Genomic DNA, 15,454 nt, shown 5'->3' with positions numbered 1-15,454 from the left:
ACAGTGGATGCCGATCAGCGGACACCGGCCAATAGATTACCTCCGGAACCCACCGATTGTTCGGGAACACACACAGGATAGAGCTCTGGGGGAAGAAAAGGATTTACTTTCCCCGTAAAGCAGGGAATGAAATAAGTTTACTTCCCCTAGTAAAAGCAGCACACTGTGTACACATAAACACTGGCTAGGCACACGGTTAAACCTTTGATCACCCTAGATGTTTAACCCCCCTTCCCAGCCAGTGTCATTAGTACAGTGACAGTGCATATTTTAGCACTGATCACTGTATTAGACCCCTTTCACACTTGTGCGATTTCAAAGTCGTGCAATTTTACCGTGACTTTGTTGCCGCGATTTTGATCCGAGTTTGACTGGGCTTGAATGTCTTTGGTCTTAAAATGCCTCAAAATCGTGCCAAAGTAGTGCAGGCAAAAATGGAAGATAGCTGCAATCAATACACTAACATGAGCAAAGGCTGCCAGTACAAAGGTATTATCAGACCATAAAGCAATTGTATTCAAGTACAGCGCCATACAATGGCGCTGTACTTGAATACAAAGTAGTGCGGGCGGGGACTACTTTGAAGTCGGTGCGACTTGTCATGCGATTTTGCAGTCCCAAATCGCATGACAAGTCGCACAAGTGTGAAAGGGGCCTAAGTGTCAGTGGTCCCCAAAAAAAGTGTCAAAAGTGTCAGAATGTCCACCGCAATATTGCGGCCATTACTAGTAAAAATTAAATAAATATTTAAATTAAACAAATAAATAATAATAATAAATAATAATAAAAAAAAAACATCCCATAGTTTGTAGACACAATACCTTTTGCGCAAACCAATCAATACACACTTATTGGGATTTTTTTTTAACCAAAAACATGTAGTAAAATACATATTGGCCTAAATGTATGAAGGCATTTGATTTTTTTTTAATTTTTTTATTGGATGTTTTATAGCAGAAAATAAAAATTATTAAAAAAAAAAAAACAACAACAAAAAAAAAACCAAAAAAACGCAGAGGTGATCAAATATCCACAAAACAAAGCTCTATTTTTGGGCAAAAAATGACATAAAATTTTATTTGGGTACAGCGTTGCACGACCACGCAATTGTGAGTTAAAGTAACGCAGTGCCGTATCGCATAAAATGGCCTGGTCATGGGGGGGGGGGGTAAACCTTCCGGAGGTCAAGTGGTTAATGAAAGCTGCAGATCTAAGAAAAATCCCAAATATTACTTATGAAATGACCCCAGCATAGTAAAGGCTTATATGAAAGTTTAGTGGTTACGTTCTTATCTGCAATGTCTTTCAGATAGGATAATCTTTTACTTGTATGGCCAGCAGATGGCGCAGTGCGCACAGGATAAATCTGATATACAGTACAATTTATTACCAAAAGTATTGGGACGCCTGCCTTTACACACCCATGAACTTTAATGACATCCCAGTCTTAGTCCGTAGGGTTCAATATTGAGTTGGCCCACCCTTTGCAGCTATAACAGCTTCAACTCTTCTGGGAAGGCTGTCCACAAGGTTTAGGAGTGTGTCTATGGGAATGTTTGACCATTCTTCCATAAGCGCATGTGTGAGGTCAGGCACTGATGTTGGACGAGAAGGCCTGACTTGCAGTCTCTGCTCTAATTCATCCCAAAGGTGTTCTATTGTGTTGAGGTCAGGACTCTGTGCAGGCCAGTCAAGTTTCTCCACCCCAAACTCACTCATCCATGTCTTTATGGACCTTGCTTTGTACACTGGTGGGCAGTCATGTTGGAACAGGAAGAGGCCATCCCCAAACTGTTCCCACAAAGTTGGGAGCATGAAATTGTCCAAAATGTCTTGGTATGCTGACGCCTTAAGAGATCCCCTGAAAAACAACCCCACACCATAATCCCCCTTCCATCAAATGATTTGGACCAATACACAAAGCAAGGTCCATAAAGACATGGATGAGCGAGTTTTGGGTGGAGGAACTTGACTGGTCTGCACAGAGTCCTGACCTCAACCCGACAGAACACCTTTGGGATGAATGAGAGCAGAGACTGCGAGCCAGGCCTTCTCCTCCAACATCAGTGCCTGACTTCACAAATGTGCTTCTGGAAGAATGGTCAAACATTCCCATAGACACACTCCTAAACCTTGTGGAGAGCCTTCCCAGAAGAGTTGAAGCGGTTATAGCTGCAAAGGGTGGGCCAACTCAATATTGAACCCTACGGACTAAGACTGGAATGCCATTAAAGTTTATGTGCAAGTAAAGGCCGGCGTCCCAATACTTTTGGTAATATAGTGTATGACACATCCTATAGCAGTGATGGCGAGCCCATGGCACGTGTACCACACCTGGCACACAGAGCCATCTCTATGGGCATGCAAGAGAGTCCATGGAGAGTCCATGGAGAGTCCATGTTCGGTGGCGGCCGGAGTGCAGACGCAAACAGCCCTCCTGTCTCTCAGCCCCCTCTCTCTCTCTTTGTCACCCCTCTCTCTTACCTCTCTCTCTCACAACCCTCCTCTCTCACCCCCCCTATCTCTCTCACCCCCCCCCCCCCTCTCCCTAATTGCAGTGTTGGCACTTTGAACTTTGACAGGTTTATGATTTTTGGCCCTGAGCTCAGGAATACAACAAACGCTGCGACATCCCAGATACACCAATCCCGGCGTCTGCTCGCTGTAACCACTCACCAGCTTGGGGAGCACCAAGTATGACAGGAGAGCCAATAAGATGACCACGCAGGCTGTGATAAAATAGCCAAAGGCGCTGTCCTCCAGTTCTGAGCCACCTGCAGAAATACAGACCAGGGTTACTGGGAAATGAGGGGAAATGGACTGGTGTTCATGGGAGAAGACAGTGATAGGGACTGGTGTTAATAGGAAAGAAGGAGCAGTATAGATCGGGGTAATGCAGAGAAGAGGGTGATAGGGACTGGTGTTAATGAGAGAGGAGGGTGATAGGGACTGGTGATAATGGGGGAAGAGGGTGATAGGGAATGGGGTTACTGGAAGAAGAGGGTTCTATGGACAGTTTTAATGGCAGAAGAAGGCAATATGGACTGGTGTTAATGGAAGAAGAGATTGATAGGAACTGGTGTTAATGGGAGAAGAGGGTGATAGAGAATGGTTTTAATAGGAAAGAGGGAGTGGTATAAACCAGGGTAATGCAGAGAAGAGGGTGATAGGAACTGGTGGGAATGGGAGAAGAGGGTGATAGGAACTGGTGGGAATGGGAGAAGAGGGTGTTAGGAACTGGTGTTAATGGGAGAAGACAGTGATAGAGAATAGTATTAATAGGAAAGAGGGAGCGGTATAGACCAGGGTAAATGGGAGAAGAGGGTGATAGGAACTGGTGGGAATGGGAGAAGAGGGTGATAGAGAATGATGTTAATTGAAGAGGAGAGTGATAGGGACTGGTGCTAATGGGAGAAGAGAGTGATAGGGACTGGTGCTAATGGGAGAAGAGGGTGATAGGGAATGGTGCTATTAGGAAAGAAGGAGCGGTATAGACCGGGTTAAATGGGAGAAGAGGGTGATAGGGACTGGTGGTAATGGGAGAAAAGGGTGATAGGGAATGGTGGTAATGGCAGAGGAAGGCGATATAAACTGGTGTTAATAGGAGAAGAGGGTGATAGGGATTTGTGATATTGATAAAGAAGGGGCGATATGAACTTGGGTAAAGGGGAGAAGATCGTGAAATTAAATGGTAATAAATTGGAGGAGGGAGAAATGTTGGCATTACTGTGAAAGGGATATGAATGCGGGTTACTGGGAAAGGAATATGAATTGGGGTTACTGGGAAATTAGGGGGATATTAATTGGGGTTACTGGGAGAGGAGGGGGATATGGACTGGTGTGAGTAGAAGAGAAGGATATAGTCTGGAGGAAGAGTGTGATATTGATGGTAATGGGTGAAGAATGGGATAAGGATTGGGGTTTCTAGAAGAGGAGGGAGGTAAGGACTGGGGTTACTGGAGGAAGGGTGGAAAGTTGACTGGGCTTAGATGGAGAAGCTACAAACAGGGGTCAGTAGTAGATAAGAGAAGGATATGGAGTTAGGGTATTAGGAAAGTATGAAAATATAGACTGGGGTAAACTGGATGAGGGGGGGGGGGCATAGACTTGGGTATACTAGACAAGTAAAGGGTATATGGGCTGGGGTTATTGGAGGGGAGGGGGATATAGAATGGTATACTGGGTGAAGAGGAGGTAAATGCAACGAGGTTACAGAAAGCAGGGGATATAGGGACTAAGGCTAATATGAGAGGGGAATATATGGACTGGTGATACTGGCAGGGGAGGAGGGAGGAAAGGGTTGGGGTAAGTGGTAGAGGTGGGGGATATGGACTGGAGTTACTAGGAGAGGTGGGGAATATGGAATAGGGTTACTGGGAAAGACGAGGGGGATATGGACCACGGTATACTGAGTGAGAAGAGTTATGGATTGGGACTACTGGGAGAGAGGGTGATATGAACGGGGGTTACTGGCAGTGTTGGGGATATGGACTGGTGTTACTGGAGGTTCCAGTGGGATATGGACTAGGCATACTGGGAAAGGAGAGGGATATTGACTGGAGTATACTGGGCGTGGAGGGGTTACATGGATTGGGATGGGGGAATAGAAGATGTTGCAGTCATCAGAAAGGGAAAGGCGCTCCCCCATAGTCACCAGGATGATGTATGGGGAGGAATTGGAGATGAACCTTCTCACCGTCAAACCCAACATGACAATCGCCAATAGCGAAGGGCACTTACTGGCAATTGCGCAGATCATGGCGAAAGCGGCAAACGTCCCTGCGAGTCCCTGACCACTCATTATGGGCGCTGTGTAACTGGCTGGGAAGAGGGCAGCCAATCCAAAGAGACTTCCCTGGAGGAGAGCACCGAACGCTGCGGAAGAGAGGAGATCGTTATTACCGTGTTACATCATCATGCCATACCCACCAACAACCAAGATAAATGTGAGTGAAGATCCAGCCTGTCAGTCACACGGTCGCAGTCATTTCCGCTTCGCTGACCGCCATCTCACGCTTCATTCTCACATTACTGAGACTTCCAGGAGCTGACTGCCAGGGGCTTGGGTACCATAATGGGGCGACTCAGCCAACCCATCTATGTAATTCAGCATCTGCACATGGTCAATAAACCCCACCAACCCCATGGGAAAACTTCACATTTATATTGTTAGGAATTACGCATGTTGACAGGTGGACGGATACCCCCATAGTGATAATGGGACAGACAACTCCATAGTGACGGATGGATAGGCATCCCCATAGTAAAGGTTGGACAGATACCCCCATAGTTATAGACCGATAGACACCACTATAGTGGAGGTTGAACAAGCACCCCCATAGTGATGGATGGACAGACACCTCCATAGTGACAATGGGACAGACACCTCCATGGTAATTGACAGACAGACAGAAACCCCCCATAGTGAAGGTAAAACAAGCAACCCCATAGTAAGAGCTGGACAGATACCTCCATAGTGATGGTTGGACAGATACCTCCATAGTGATGGTTGGACAGATACCCCCATGGTAATGGACAGCTAGACACCCCCATAGTAAAGGTTAAACAAGGCGCCCCATAGTGATGGATGGACAGACACTTCCATAGAACTAGATGGACAGACACTTCCATAGAACTAGATGGACACACACCTCCATAGTACTAGATGGACAGACACACCTCCATAGTACTAGATGGAGACACACCTCCATAGTACTAGATGGACAGACACCTCCATAGAACTAGATGGACAGACACTTCCATAGAACTAGATGGACAGACACCCCCATAGAACTTGATGTACAGACACCTCCATAGTACTAGATGGACAGACACCTCCATAGAACTTGATGGACAGACACCTCCATAGAACTTGATGTACAGACACCTCCATAGTACTAGATGGACAGACACCTTCATAGTACAGATGGACAGACACCACCTCCATAGAACTAGATGGACAGACACACCTCCATAGTACTAGATGGACAGACTTCAGACACCTCCATAGAACTAGATGGACAGACACCACCTCCATAGAACTAGATGGACAGACACACCTCCATAGTACTAGATGGACAGACACCCCCATTGTGACAGACAGACACCCCATAGCGATGGTTGGATGGACAGTGAATTTTCTCCGTACTCACAGTTGATAAAGACGATTTTGATCATTGTTAAAGTGAAGAAGGTGACGGGGGTGAACTCGATCTTCACAAAGATGGCCGTCAGCAGAAAGACCACGAAAATGGCAGCCAGACTGCCACCAATACGTATTTTCTGAGGGATCCTGAAGAGAGAGAGGAAAGAAAAACAAGAGTCAGAGCTCATGGTGTCCCCCAGTCCTGGTGTGACTGGCAAATCCCGGTGTAGAACCTGTAGATGGAACCTTTTCCTATTTCTCTCCTGCAGATGCTTTAAGGAGCCAGGTGTAAGTAAGAACCAGGAGGGAGGGAAGAGCCAGGAGCAGGAGCAATTCCAAGAAGAAGAGCAAAGCCAGGTGCAAGTTAGAGCAAGGAGAGAGAGAGAGACAGGAACAGGAGCAACGCATAGAAGAGCAGAGCCAGGTGAAAGTTAGAGCCAGGAGGGAGGGAAGAGCCAGGAAGAGGAACAATGCAGAGAAGACAACAGCCAGGTACAAGTTAGAACAAGGAGGGAGAGAAGAGCCAGAAGCAATGTCAAGAAGGAGCAGAGCCAGGTGCAAGTTAGAGCCAGGAGGGAGGGAAGAGACAGGAGCAGGAGCAATGCAGTGAAGACAACAGCCAGGTGCAAGTTAGAGGGAGAGAACAGCCAGGTGCAATGTTGAAAAGAAGAGCAGAGCCAGGTGCAAGTTAAAGCCAGGAGGGAGAGAAGAGCCAGGAGCAATGCTAAGAAGAAGAGCAAAGCCAGGTGCAAGTTAAAGCGAGGAGGGAGAGAAGAGCCAGGAGCAATGCCAAGGAGAAGAGCAGAGCCAGGTGCAAGTTAAAGCAAGGAGGGGATGAAGAGCCAGGAGCAATGCCAAGGAGAAGAGCAGAGCCAGGTGCAAGTTAGAGTGAGAAATGAGAGATGAGCCAGGAGCAGAAGTGCCAAGAAGTACAAAGCCAGTTGTAAAATAGAGGCAGGAACAAGAGAAATGCCAAGAAGAAGAGCAGAGCCAGGTGCAAGTTAGAGTGAGGAGGGATCAAAGCGCCAAGAGCAGGAGCAGGGCTGCTGTTAGAAGTCGCGGGGCCCCGTACAGCCTACCTGGCAGCACCCCCATCCCCAACTCACCAAATATATCAAAACAATATTTTGACCAAAATTACATTAAATCATTATTAGCTAACACTTAACAGAGAACCTGTGTAAATTAGCCCTTAATTGTTTTTTACATTTAAAAAAAAAAAAAAAATATATATATATTATATATATATATGTATATATATATATATATATATATATATATATATATATATATATATTTTTTTTTTTTATTTAGAATTATTTATTAAAATGTTCAATTTTTTTTTCCAATTTTTTTTTACAGGACAGGGAAGCCTTCAACCTGCGGGAAGGTGGGGGGGGGGGGGGGGAATCAGAAGCAGGCAGAACAGGGAAGGGGGGATCGGTGTCGGAGAAGTAATTACAGGAATGATGCCCGGTGTTTGAGTCTCTCCCTGCAGCAGCTGAAAGCTGGCAGGAGGGGGAGAAACTGGCTTTCAGCTGCTGCAGAGAGCCTGCACAGGATTTCCTTCTGCAATTGCCCCTCCACCCGACCGCACCGATTCCCTGTGCTGTTGACCCCCCTGTGTACCTGGGCTCCCTACAGAAGGACTGGTGGTCCCCCCCCCCTATCAGTGGCCCTGAGCAGGAGTAATGCCAAGAAGAGAAGAGCCAGGAGCAATGCCAAGAAGAGAAGAGCCAGGTGCAATGCCGAGAAGAAGGTGCAAGTCAGAGCCATAAGTGGAGGGAATGTAATTCCAGGATAGAGAGCAGCAGAAATCAGCCCAACCTGCCCCACTAGCCCCGCCCCCGGCACCCCTCTTGCTGCAGCCTGCTTCCCATCTTCCTTCCAGCAGACGCCGGCACCCCCTGTCCAGAGACAGAGCCTGTGTAGGTTCTGTGTGCAGCACTATGAGTGCACACCAGGGGTCCCAATCTGACATCTCAGCCCAGTTCCCCCCCAGAACCCCACCCGCCGCAATGGTCACTTTTGAATAAAGTGTATGTCTGGGCAAAATAAAATAAAACACACATAATCACCACATCTCTGCAATACGTGAATATTTCCCTAATGCATTATCCCTTAAAAATGTATTTTTCCCCTGTTGGACTACAGAACACATCCCTCTTTTGTTACACTGATGAGGAAGGAGATTGGTTTTGGAGATGAGGAGGGGGAGGGGTTATGGAGGTGAGTGGGAGGGGTTTTGAAGAAAAAGATCAGACATGGTGGAGGGGCTATGAAGGACAGGAGAGGGGTTATGGGGATGAATGATTGAGAGAAAGGAAGGGAGGAAGGGTTAAGGAGTTGAGAAGATTGGGAGGTTTGGGAGGTGTATTGCAGTCTGGCAGTTGGCTCTGCATAAATTCTTCCCTGCTGGACTACAGAACACCTCCCCTTTTGTTACAGTGATTTTTTTTTTTGGGGGGGGGGTGTACTCACTTTTGTTGCCAGCGGTTTAGACATTAATGGCTGTGTGTTGAGTTATTTTGAGGGGACAGCAAATTTACACTGTTATACAAGCTGTACACTCACTACTTTACATTGTAGCAAAGTGTCATTTCTTCAGTGTTGTCACATGAAAAGATAGAATAAAATATTTACAAAAATGTGAGGGGTGTACTTACTTTTGTGAGATACTGTGTGTTTTGCCCCCTGGGAATCAGAATACATTATTAAAAATGGAAATGAGACCTCTTCATTAAAAGTGATCAACCCAGTGTGTAGTGCTACTAATCGCCCAGAAGTCGGCTGCGTAGCTTGGACCATGGTGTGGAGGGAATGGGATGTGGGCGGGTATTCCGGGGCCCCCTGATCTCCTGGGCCCCCAGCACTCTCTGTAGTTACCCTCCAGGCAGACCCTAGAGGAGTATAGGCAGGGGACTGACCTGCTGTGCAGGATGGAGTTCAGACAGGTGAAGATGAGGAGGGGAAGCATGGCGCACAGGGTCATGACGTTGTTGAACTTGCTCTGTAGTTGGGTCCTCGGTGGTTCCAGCGCTCTGGCCTCTGTGCTGTTCGGGTCATTGAAGAGAGAATGGTTTCCATCACCGACATCGGATGCCATCCGAGTAATGGCTGGCTCAGCCAGGCGGCTGGTGAAATACTGGAAGAGAGAAGAGGGGACATGCTGAGAGCTTCTCCCAAACCCTCCTGACTACTAGTAATCTAGTTACCCCGCCTACTAGTTATCCCGTATACTCATTACCCAGTCTACTAGTTATCCCGTATACTCATTACCCAGTATACTAGTTATCAAGTAATCTCATTACCCAGTCTACTAGATACCCAGTATACTCATTACCCAGTCTACTAGTTACCTAGTATACTCATTACCCAGCCTACTAGTTACCCAGTATACTCAGTACCCAGTCTACTAGTTATCCAGTATACTCATTACCCAGTCTACTAGTTATACAGTATACTCAGTACCCAGCCTACTAGTTATCCAGTATACTCATTACCCAGTCTACTAGTTACTCAGTATACTCACTACCCAGCCAAACAGAAATCCAGTTTACTGATTACCCAGTATATTCATTTATTAGTCTACTAGTTAACCAGTTTACTAGTTATCCAGCATAATAAATATCCAGTATACGTATTACCCAAAAACATTAGTTATTGAGTTTACTAGTTGTCCAGCCTACTAATTATCCAGTGTAACAATTTTTTTTCTAACTACCCAGCCTGCTAGTTATTCAGTATACTCATTGATCTGCCTACTATTTATTGTGTACCATTATTATACAGTATACTCATTATCGAGCCTACTAGATTTCCAGTTTACTAGTTACTCAGCCTGCCATTTATCCAGTTAACGAATTACCAAGTGAACATGTTATGTATGCTTACTATCTAGTCTAATAGAAATCCAATTTACTCTTTACACAGTATACTCATTTATTAGCCTAATTTATTAGCCTACTAGTTACCCAGTTTACTAGTTATCCAGTATACTCATTATCCAGTCTACTAGTTAGTCAGTATACTCACTATCCAGCAAAATAGAAATCCAATTTACTGGTTACCCAGTATACTCATTTATTAGCCTACTAGTTACCCAGTTTACTAGTTATCCAGTATACGCATTACCCAAAACCATTAGTTATTGAATTTACTAATTGTCCAGCCTAATAATTATCCATTGTACCAATTTATTGTTTTTTCTAGCTACCCAGCCTGCTAGTTATTCAGTATATTCCATAATCTGCCTACTATTTATTGTGTACCATTATTATACAGTATACTCATTATAGAGCCTACTAGATTTCCAGTTTACTAGTTACCCAGCCTGCTATTTATCCAGGTATCTAATTACCAAGTCAACATGTTATGTATGCTCACTATCTAGCCTAATAGAAATCCAATTTACTGGTTACCCAGTATACGTATTTATTAGCCTACTAGTTACCCAGTTTACTAGTTATCCAGCCTAATAAAATATCCAGTATATGTATTATGTATTACCCAAAAACACTGGTTATTGAATTTACTAGTTGTCCAGCCTACAGTGTAACAATTATTTATTTTTCTAGCTACCCAGCCTGCTAGTTATTCATTATACTCATTAATCTGCCTACTATTTATTGCGTATCATTATTATACAGTATACTCATTATAGAGCCTACTAGATTTCCAGTTTATTAGTTACCCAGCCTGCTATTTATCCAGGTATCTAATTACCTAGTCAACATGTTATGTATGCTCACTATCTAGCCTAATAGAAATCCAGTTTACTAGTAACCCAGTATACTCATGTTTCAGCCTACTAGTCATTCAGTTTACTATTCATACAGCCTAATAATTATTCGGTATACTCATTATCTAGACTTTTAGTTAACCATCATATTAGATATCCAGTTTACTAGTTGTTTAGTCTAACAATTAGTCAATATACTTTTTATCCAGCCTATTAATTATCCATTTCTGAGCTCACTCATTAACCAGTGTATCCATTGTCTGGCCTACTTGTTATCTTGTATATTTGATGTCCAGCCTACTAGTTATCAAGGCTTCTCATTCCCAGCTTACTAGTTATCAAGCCAACTAGTTACACAGTATGCACACTATCCAGCCAAAAAGAAATCCAATTTACTAGTTAACCGGTATACTCATTTTCAGCCTACTAGTTTTCCACTTTACTAGTTATCTAGCCTAATAATTATTTAGTATACATCTTACCCAGAAACATTAGGTATTGAGTTTACTAGTTGTCCAGCCTACTATCCAACATACTAATTATTCATTTTCCCAGCTACCCAGCCTGCAAGTTATTTAGTGTACTCATTATTTTGCTTGCGATTTATTGCATATCGTTATTATCCAGTATACTCATTATAGAGCCTAATAGTTATCTCGTTTACTAGTTGTTTAGCCTGCTATTTATCCAATATATTCATTATCTCGTTAACTACTTACCAAGTCAACTAGTTATGTATGCTCACTATCCAGCCTAATATAAACCCAGTTTACTAGTAATCTAGTATACTAATTTTCAGCCTACTAGTTATACATCTTACCCAGAAACATTAGTTATTACATTTACTAGTTGTCCAGCCTACTATCCAACATACTAATTATCCATTTTCCCAGCTACCCAGCCTGCAAGTTATTTAGTATACTCATTATTTTGCCTGCTATTTATTACATATCATTACTATCCAGTATACTCACTATATAGCCTACTAGTTATCCAGTTTACTAGTTATTTAGCCTGCTATTTATCCAGTATACTCATTATCTAGTTAACTACTTACCAAGTCAACTAGTTATGTATGCTCAGCATCCAGCCCAATAGAAACCCAGTTTACTAGTAATCTAGTAAACTAATTTTTCAGCCTTCTAGTTATACATCTTACCCAGAAACATTAGTTATTGAGTTTACTAGTTGTCCAGCCTACTATCCAACATACTAATTATCCATTTTCCCAGCTACCCAGCCTGCAAGTTATTTAGTATACTCATTATTTTGCCTGCTATTTATAATAATATTATTATTATCCAGTATACTCATTATAGAGCCTACTAGTTATCCAGTTTACTAGTTATTTAGCCTGCTATTTATCCAGTATACTCATTATCTAGTTAATTACTTAATAAGTCAACTAGTTATGTATGATCACTATCCAGCCTAATAGAAATCCAGTTTACTAGTAACCCAGTATAGACATTTTTCAGCCTACTAGTTATTCATTTTACTAGTTATACAGCCTTATAATTATTCAGTATACTCATTATCTAGACTTTTAGTTACCCAGCATAATAGATATCCAGTTTACTAGTTGTCCAGCCTAATAATTAGTAAATATACCCATTACCAGCCTACTAATTATCCAGCATAGGCATTATCAATTTTACTAGCTACCCAGCGCACTAGTTATCCAGTGTACTCATTGTCTGGCCTACTTATCTTGTAGACTTGATGTCTAGCCTACTAATTATCCAGGCTACTAGTTATCCAGGCTACTAGTTATCCAGGCTACTAGTTATCTCGTTTATTAGTTACCAAGCCAACCAGTGTTCACTATCCAGTCATCAGAAATCTAGAATATTAGCTACCCAGTATACTAATTTTTCAGACTACTAATTTTCCAGCCCAATATTTAGATATCGATTATCCAACCTACTAGTTATCTGGTTGACTAATTTTTCAGCCTTAAATTATCCTGCATACTTTTTGCCCAGCCTACTAATTATCTAGCATACTAATTATCCATTTTACTAACTACCCAGCCTACAGTACTAGTCATTCAGTATACTCATTATCCAGCCCACTACCTATCTAGTATACTCATTATCTAGTGTTTCTTAACCTTTTTTTAGGTCAAGGCAGCCTTTAAAGTTAGTTATAGTCAATCTCAAGGCAGCCTTTAGGCTGGGCTCACACTGGTGCCATGCAGACACCGCATGTAATTCGCACAGAAATCGCACTGCATTCACATCACATGCGATGCCTGTGCGGCATTACTTCAGCCATACAGTTTGTATGGCTGAAATCAGATCGCATTCACACCAAAATGGTGCAGGACCCACTCCTCCCCCACCCCCACATCTAAAATCGCATTGTACGGGTGTTCAAACCCACGCAATGCAATTCTGGCAATCGCACTGCGTTTTGCGATCTGTTTTGGGGTGTCATTGAGATAACATCGACACCGCCACAGGTCGCATGGACGCTGTGCGATTGCAATGTGATGCGGGAAACACATGGGATTTGCTGCGTTCTCCGCATCGCATAAATGTGAACCGAGCCTCAAGGTTATACACAATCTCAAGGCACCCTTTAAAGTATGGACAGTCTCGAGGCCCCCCCCCATTCTAAAATGTAAAAACTATTCTAATAGTTTTACATAACGCAGAAACATCCACACAAGTAGGACACCCAATGTTAGAGGTGATTTATTCTTTTAAAGCAAATACAGTTTTGCACACTGGTACTGACTAGTATTCCGATGTTTCTCTTCTCCCTCAGTTTCCATCAGTCAGCTAATGTGACCCCAGTGCTGAGGGAGGAGGGGCAGAGGAGGGGCAAACAAGGATGCTGTGGAGGAAACAGACATCCTCCTTATCAACTGATGACGTCATTGGTGGTTAGGCTGCCAGTGTCTAGAAAGCCGTAATGGTGCAGAATGAAAACCCGTGGCTTTGTGTAACTAAAAGGCAGGCTCCATCCATCTGCTGGCCTGTATACAATTTTTGATACCTTGGTAAAATGCCTAAAAATGTACCTCTGAAGAAACCTCAAGGCACCCCTGAAGAAGCCTCAAGGCACCCCTGAAAATGACTCAAGGCACCCCTGAAAATGACTCAAGGCACCCATGAAGAAACCTCCAGGCACCCATGAAAAACCTCCAGGCACCCATGAAGAAACCTCCATGCACTCCTGAAGAAACCTCCATGCACTCCTGAAGAAACCTCCAGGCACCCCTGAAGAAGCCTCAAGGCAACCCTGAAGAAGCCTCAAGGCAACCCTGAGGAAGCCTCAAGGCAACCTTGAGGAAGCCTCAAGGCAACCCTGAAGAAGCCACAAGGCAACCCTGAAGAAGTTACAAGGCAACCCTGAAGAAGCCTCAAGGCACCATGAAGAAGCCTCAAGGCACGCCTGAAGTAGCCTCAAGGCACCCCTGAAGAAGCATCAAGGCAACCCTGAAGAAGCCTCAAGGCAACCCTGAAGAAGCCTCAAGGCAACCCTGAAGAAGCCACAAGGCAACCCTGAAGAAGCCACAAGGCAACCCTGAAGAAGTTACAAGGCAACCCTGAAGAAGTTACAAGGCAACTCTGAAGAAGCCTCAAGGCACCATGAAGAAGCCTCAAGGCACGCCTGAAGTAGCCTCAAGGCAACCCCGAAGAAGCCTCAAGGCACCCCTGAAGTAGCCCCTGAAGAAGCCTCAAGGCAAGCCTGAAGTAGCCTCAAGGCAACCCTGAAGAAGCCTCAAGGCAGGCCTGAAGAAGCCTCAAGGCACACCTGAAGAAGCCTCAAGACGCCCCAGGTTGAAAAAGGCTAATCTAGCCTACTTTTTATTGTGTATACTCCTTGTTCCACCTACTAATTATCCTGCATTCTTATTGTCCAGCCTACCAGTTATACAGTTCTCTATTTATCCAGTATACTTATTACCTAGCTTACTAGTTATCCAGTGTACTAGTCACCCAACATGATAACCACTGGCCCCAGACAAACCTTTGCTGTCTCCTGCAGTTATTAGCAGTTTAGCCCTCTCCAAGCCTGCAGGGTTTAGCTGTCAGTTACCACAGACTTACCATGGTGGCCGTCATGAAGAAGTTCCAGGGCAGCAGAGTGCCGAGTCCGAGTGTGAAGAAAATTAACCAGACCGCATTGTACCTGGGGAGAGGGGAAGGAGGTTACACGGAGCCTGGTGCCTGCACCATTCACACACACCTACTTATAACCCAATGATCCTTAGCACCATCTAGTGGCCAAATGTGGCAATTTTTTTTTTAAATCAATGAAAAACATTCAACCAGAACAGGAAATACCCCAATAACATTCTTTACACACAGGAGCCACCCGTACCCTTGTGTGAACCTACCTGTCCTTGGGAGGAGACGTCATGGTGGTCATTGCCAGTGGGTCTCTACAATAGGCAGGAAGTAGAACCTGAAAAAGGAAAAGGACTTGGATCAGTAAATCTGGGATCGAATTATTTTAGGATACAAAGCCCCAGAGCTAAACAGGACTCATTCCTGACCTCTGTGGGCTACTTAAAACACCCCCCCCCCCCCACTGCCACCAAGTGAATGAAATAC

General features: G+C 44.1%; 1 protein-coding gene across 1 annotated transcript in view; it reads right to left on the bottom strand.

The window, feature by feature from the left end:
* The window catches only part of SLC29A1 (solute carrier family 29 member 1 (Augustine blood group)), a 61,116-nt gene that overhangs the window by 29,133 nt on the left and 16,529 nt on the right, over positions 1-15,454 (bottom strand). Inside the window, exons 2-7 of the mRNA XM_082251665.1 lie at positions 15,238-15,305; positions 14,948-15,029; positions 9,073-9,290; positions 6,153-6,292; positions 4,741-4,875; positions 2,677-2,774 (exon numbers count right to left, since the gene is read on the bottom strand). Of these exons, the coding sequence (XP_082107791.1) occupies positions 2,677-2,774; positions 4,741-4,875; positions 6,153-6,292; positions 9,073-9,290; positions 14,948-15,029; positions 15,238-15,305 (741 nt within the window). The remainder of the gene's footprint in view (positions 1-2,676; positions 2,775-4,740; positions 4,876-6,152; positions 6,293-9,072; positions 9,291-14,947; positions 15,030-15,237; positions 15,306-15,454) is intronic.

Source organism: Pelophylax lessonae, assembly GCF_965119305.1.
Source record: "Pelophylax lessonae genome assembly, chromosome: 3".
Lineage (NCBI taxonomy): Eukaryota > Metazoa > Chordata > Amphibia > Anura > Ranidae > Pelophylax > Pelophylax lessonae.
Note: the sequence above shows the minus strand (reverse complement) of the source record. Positions and strands in the feature narration are given on the sequence as shown.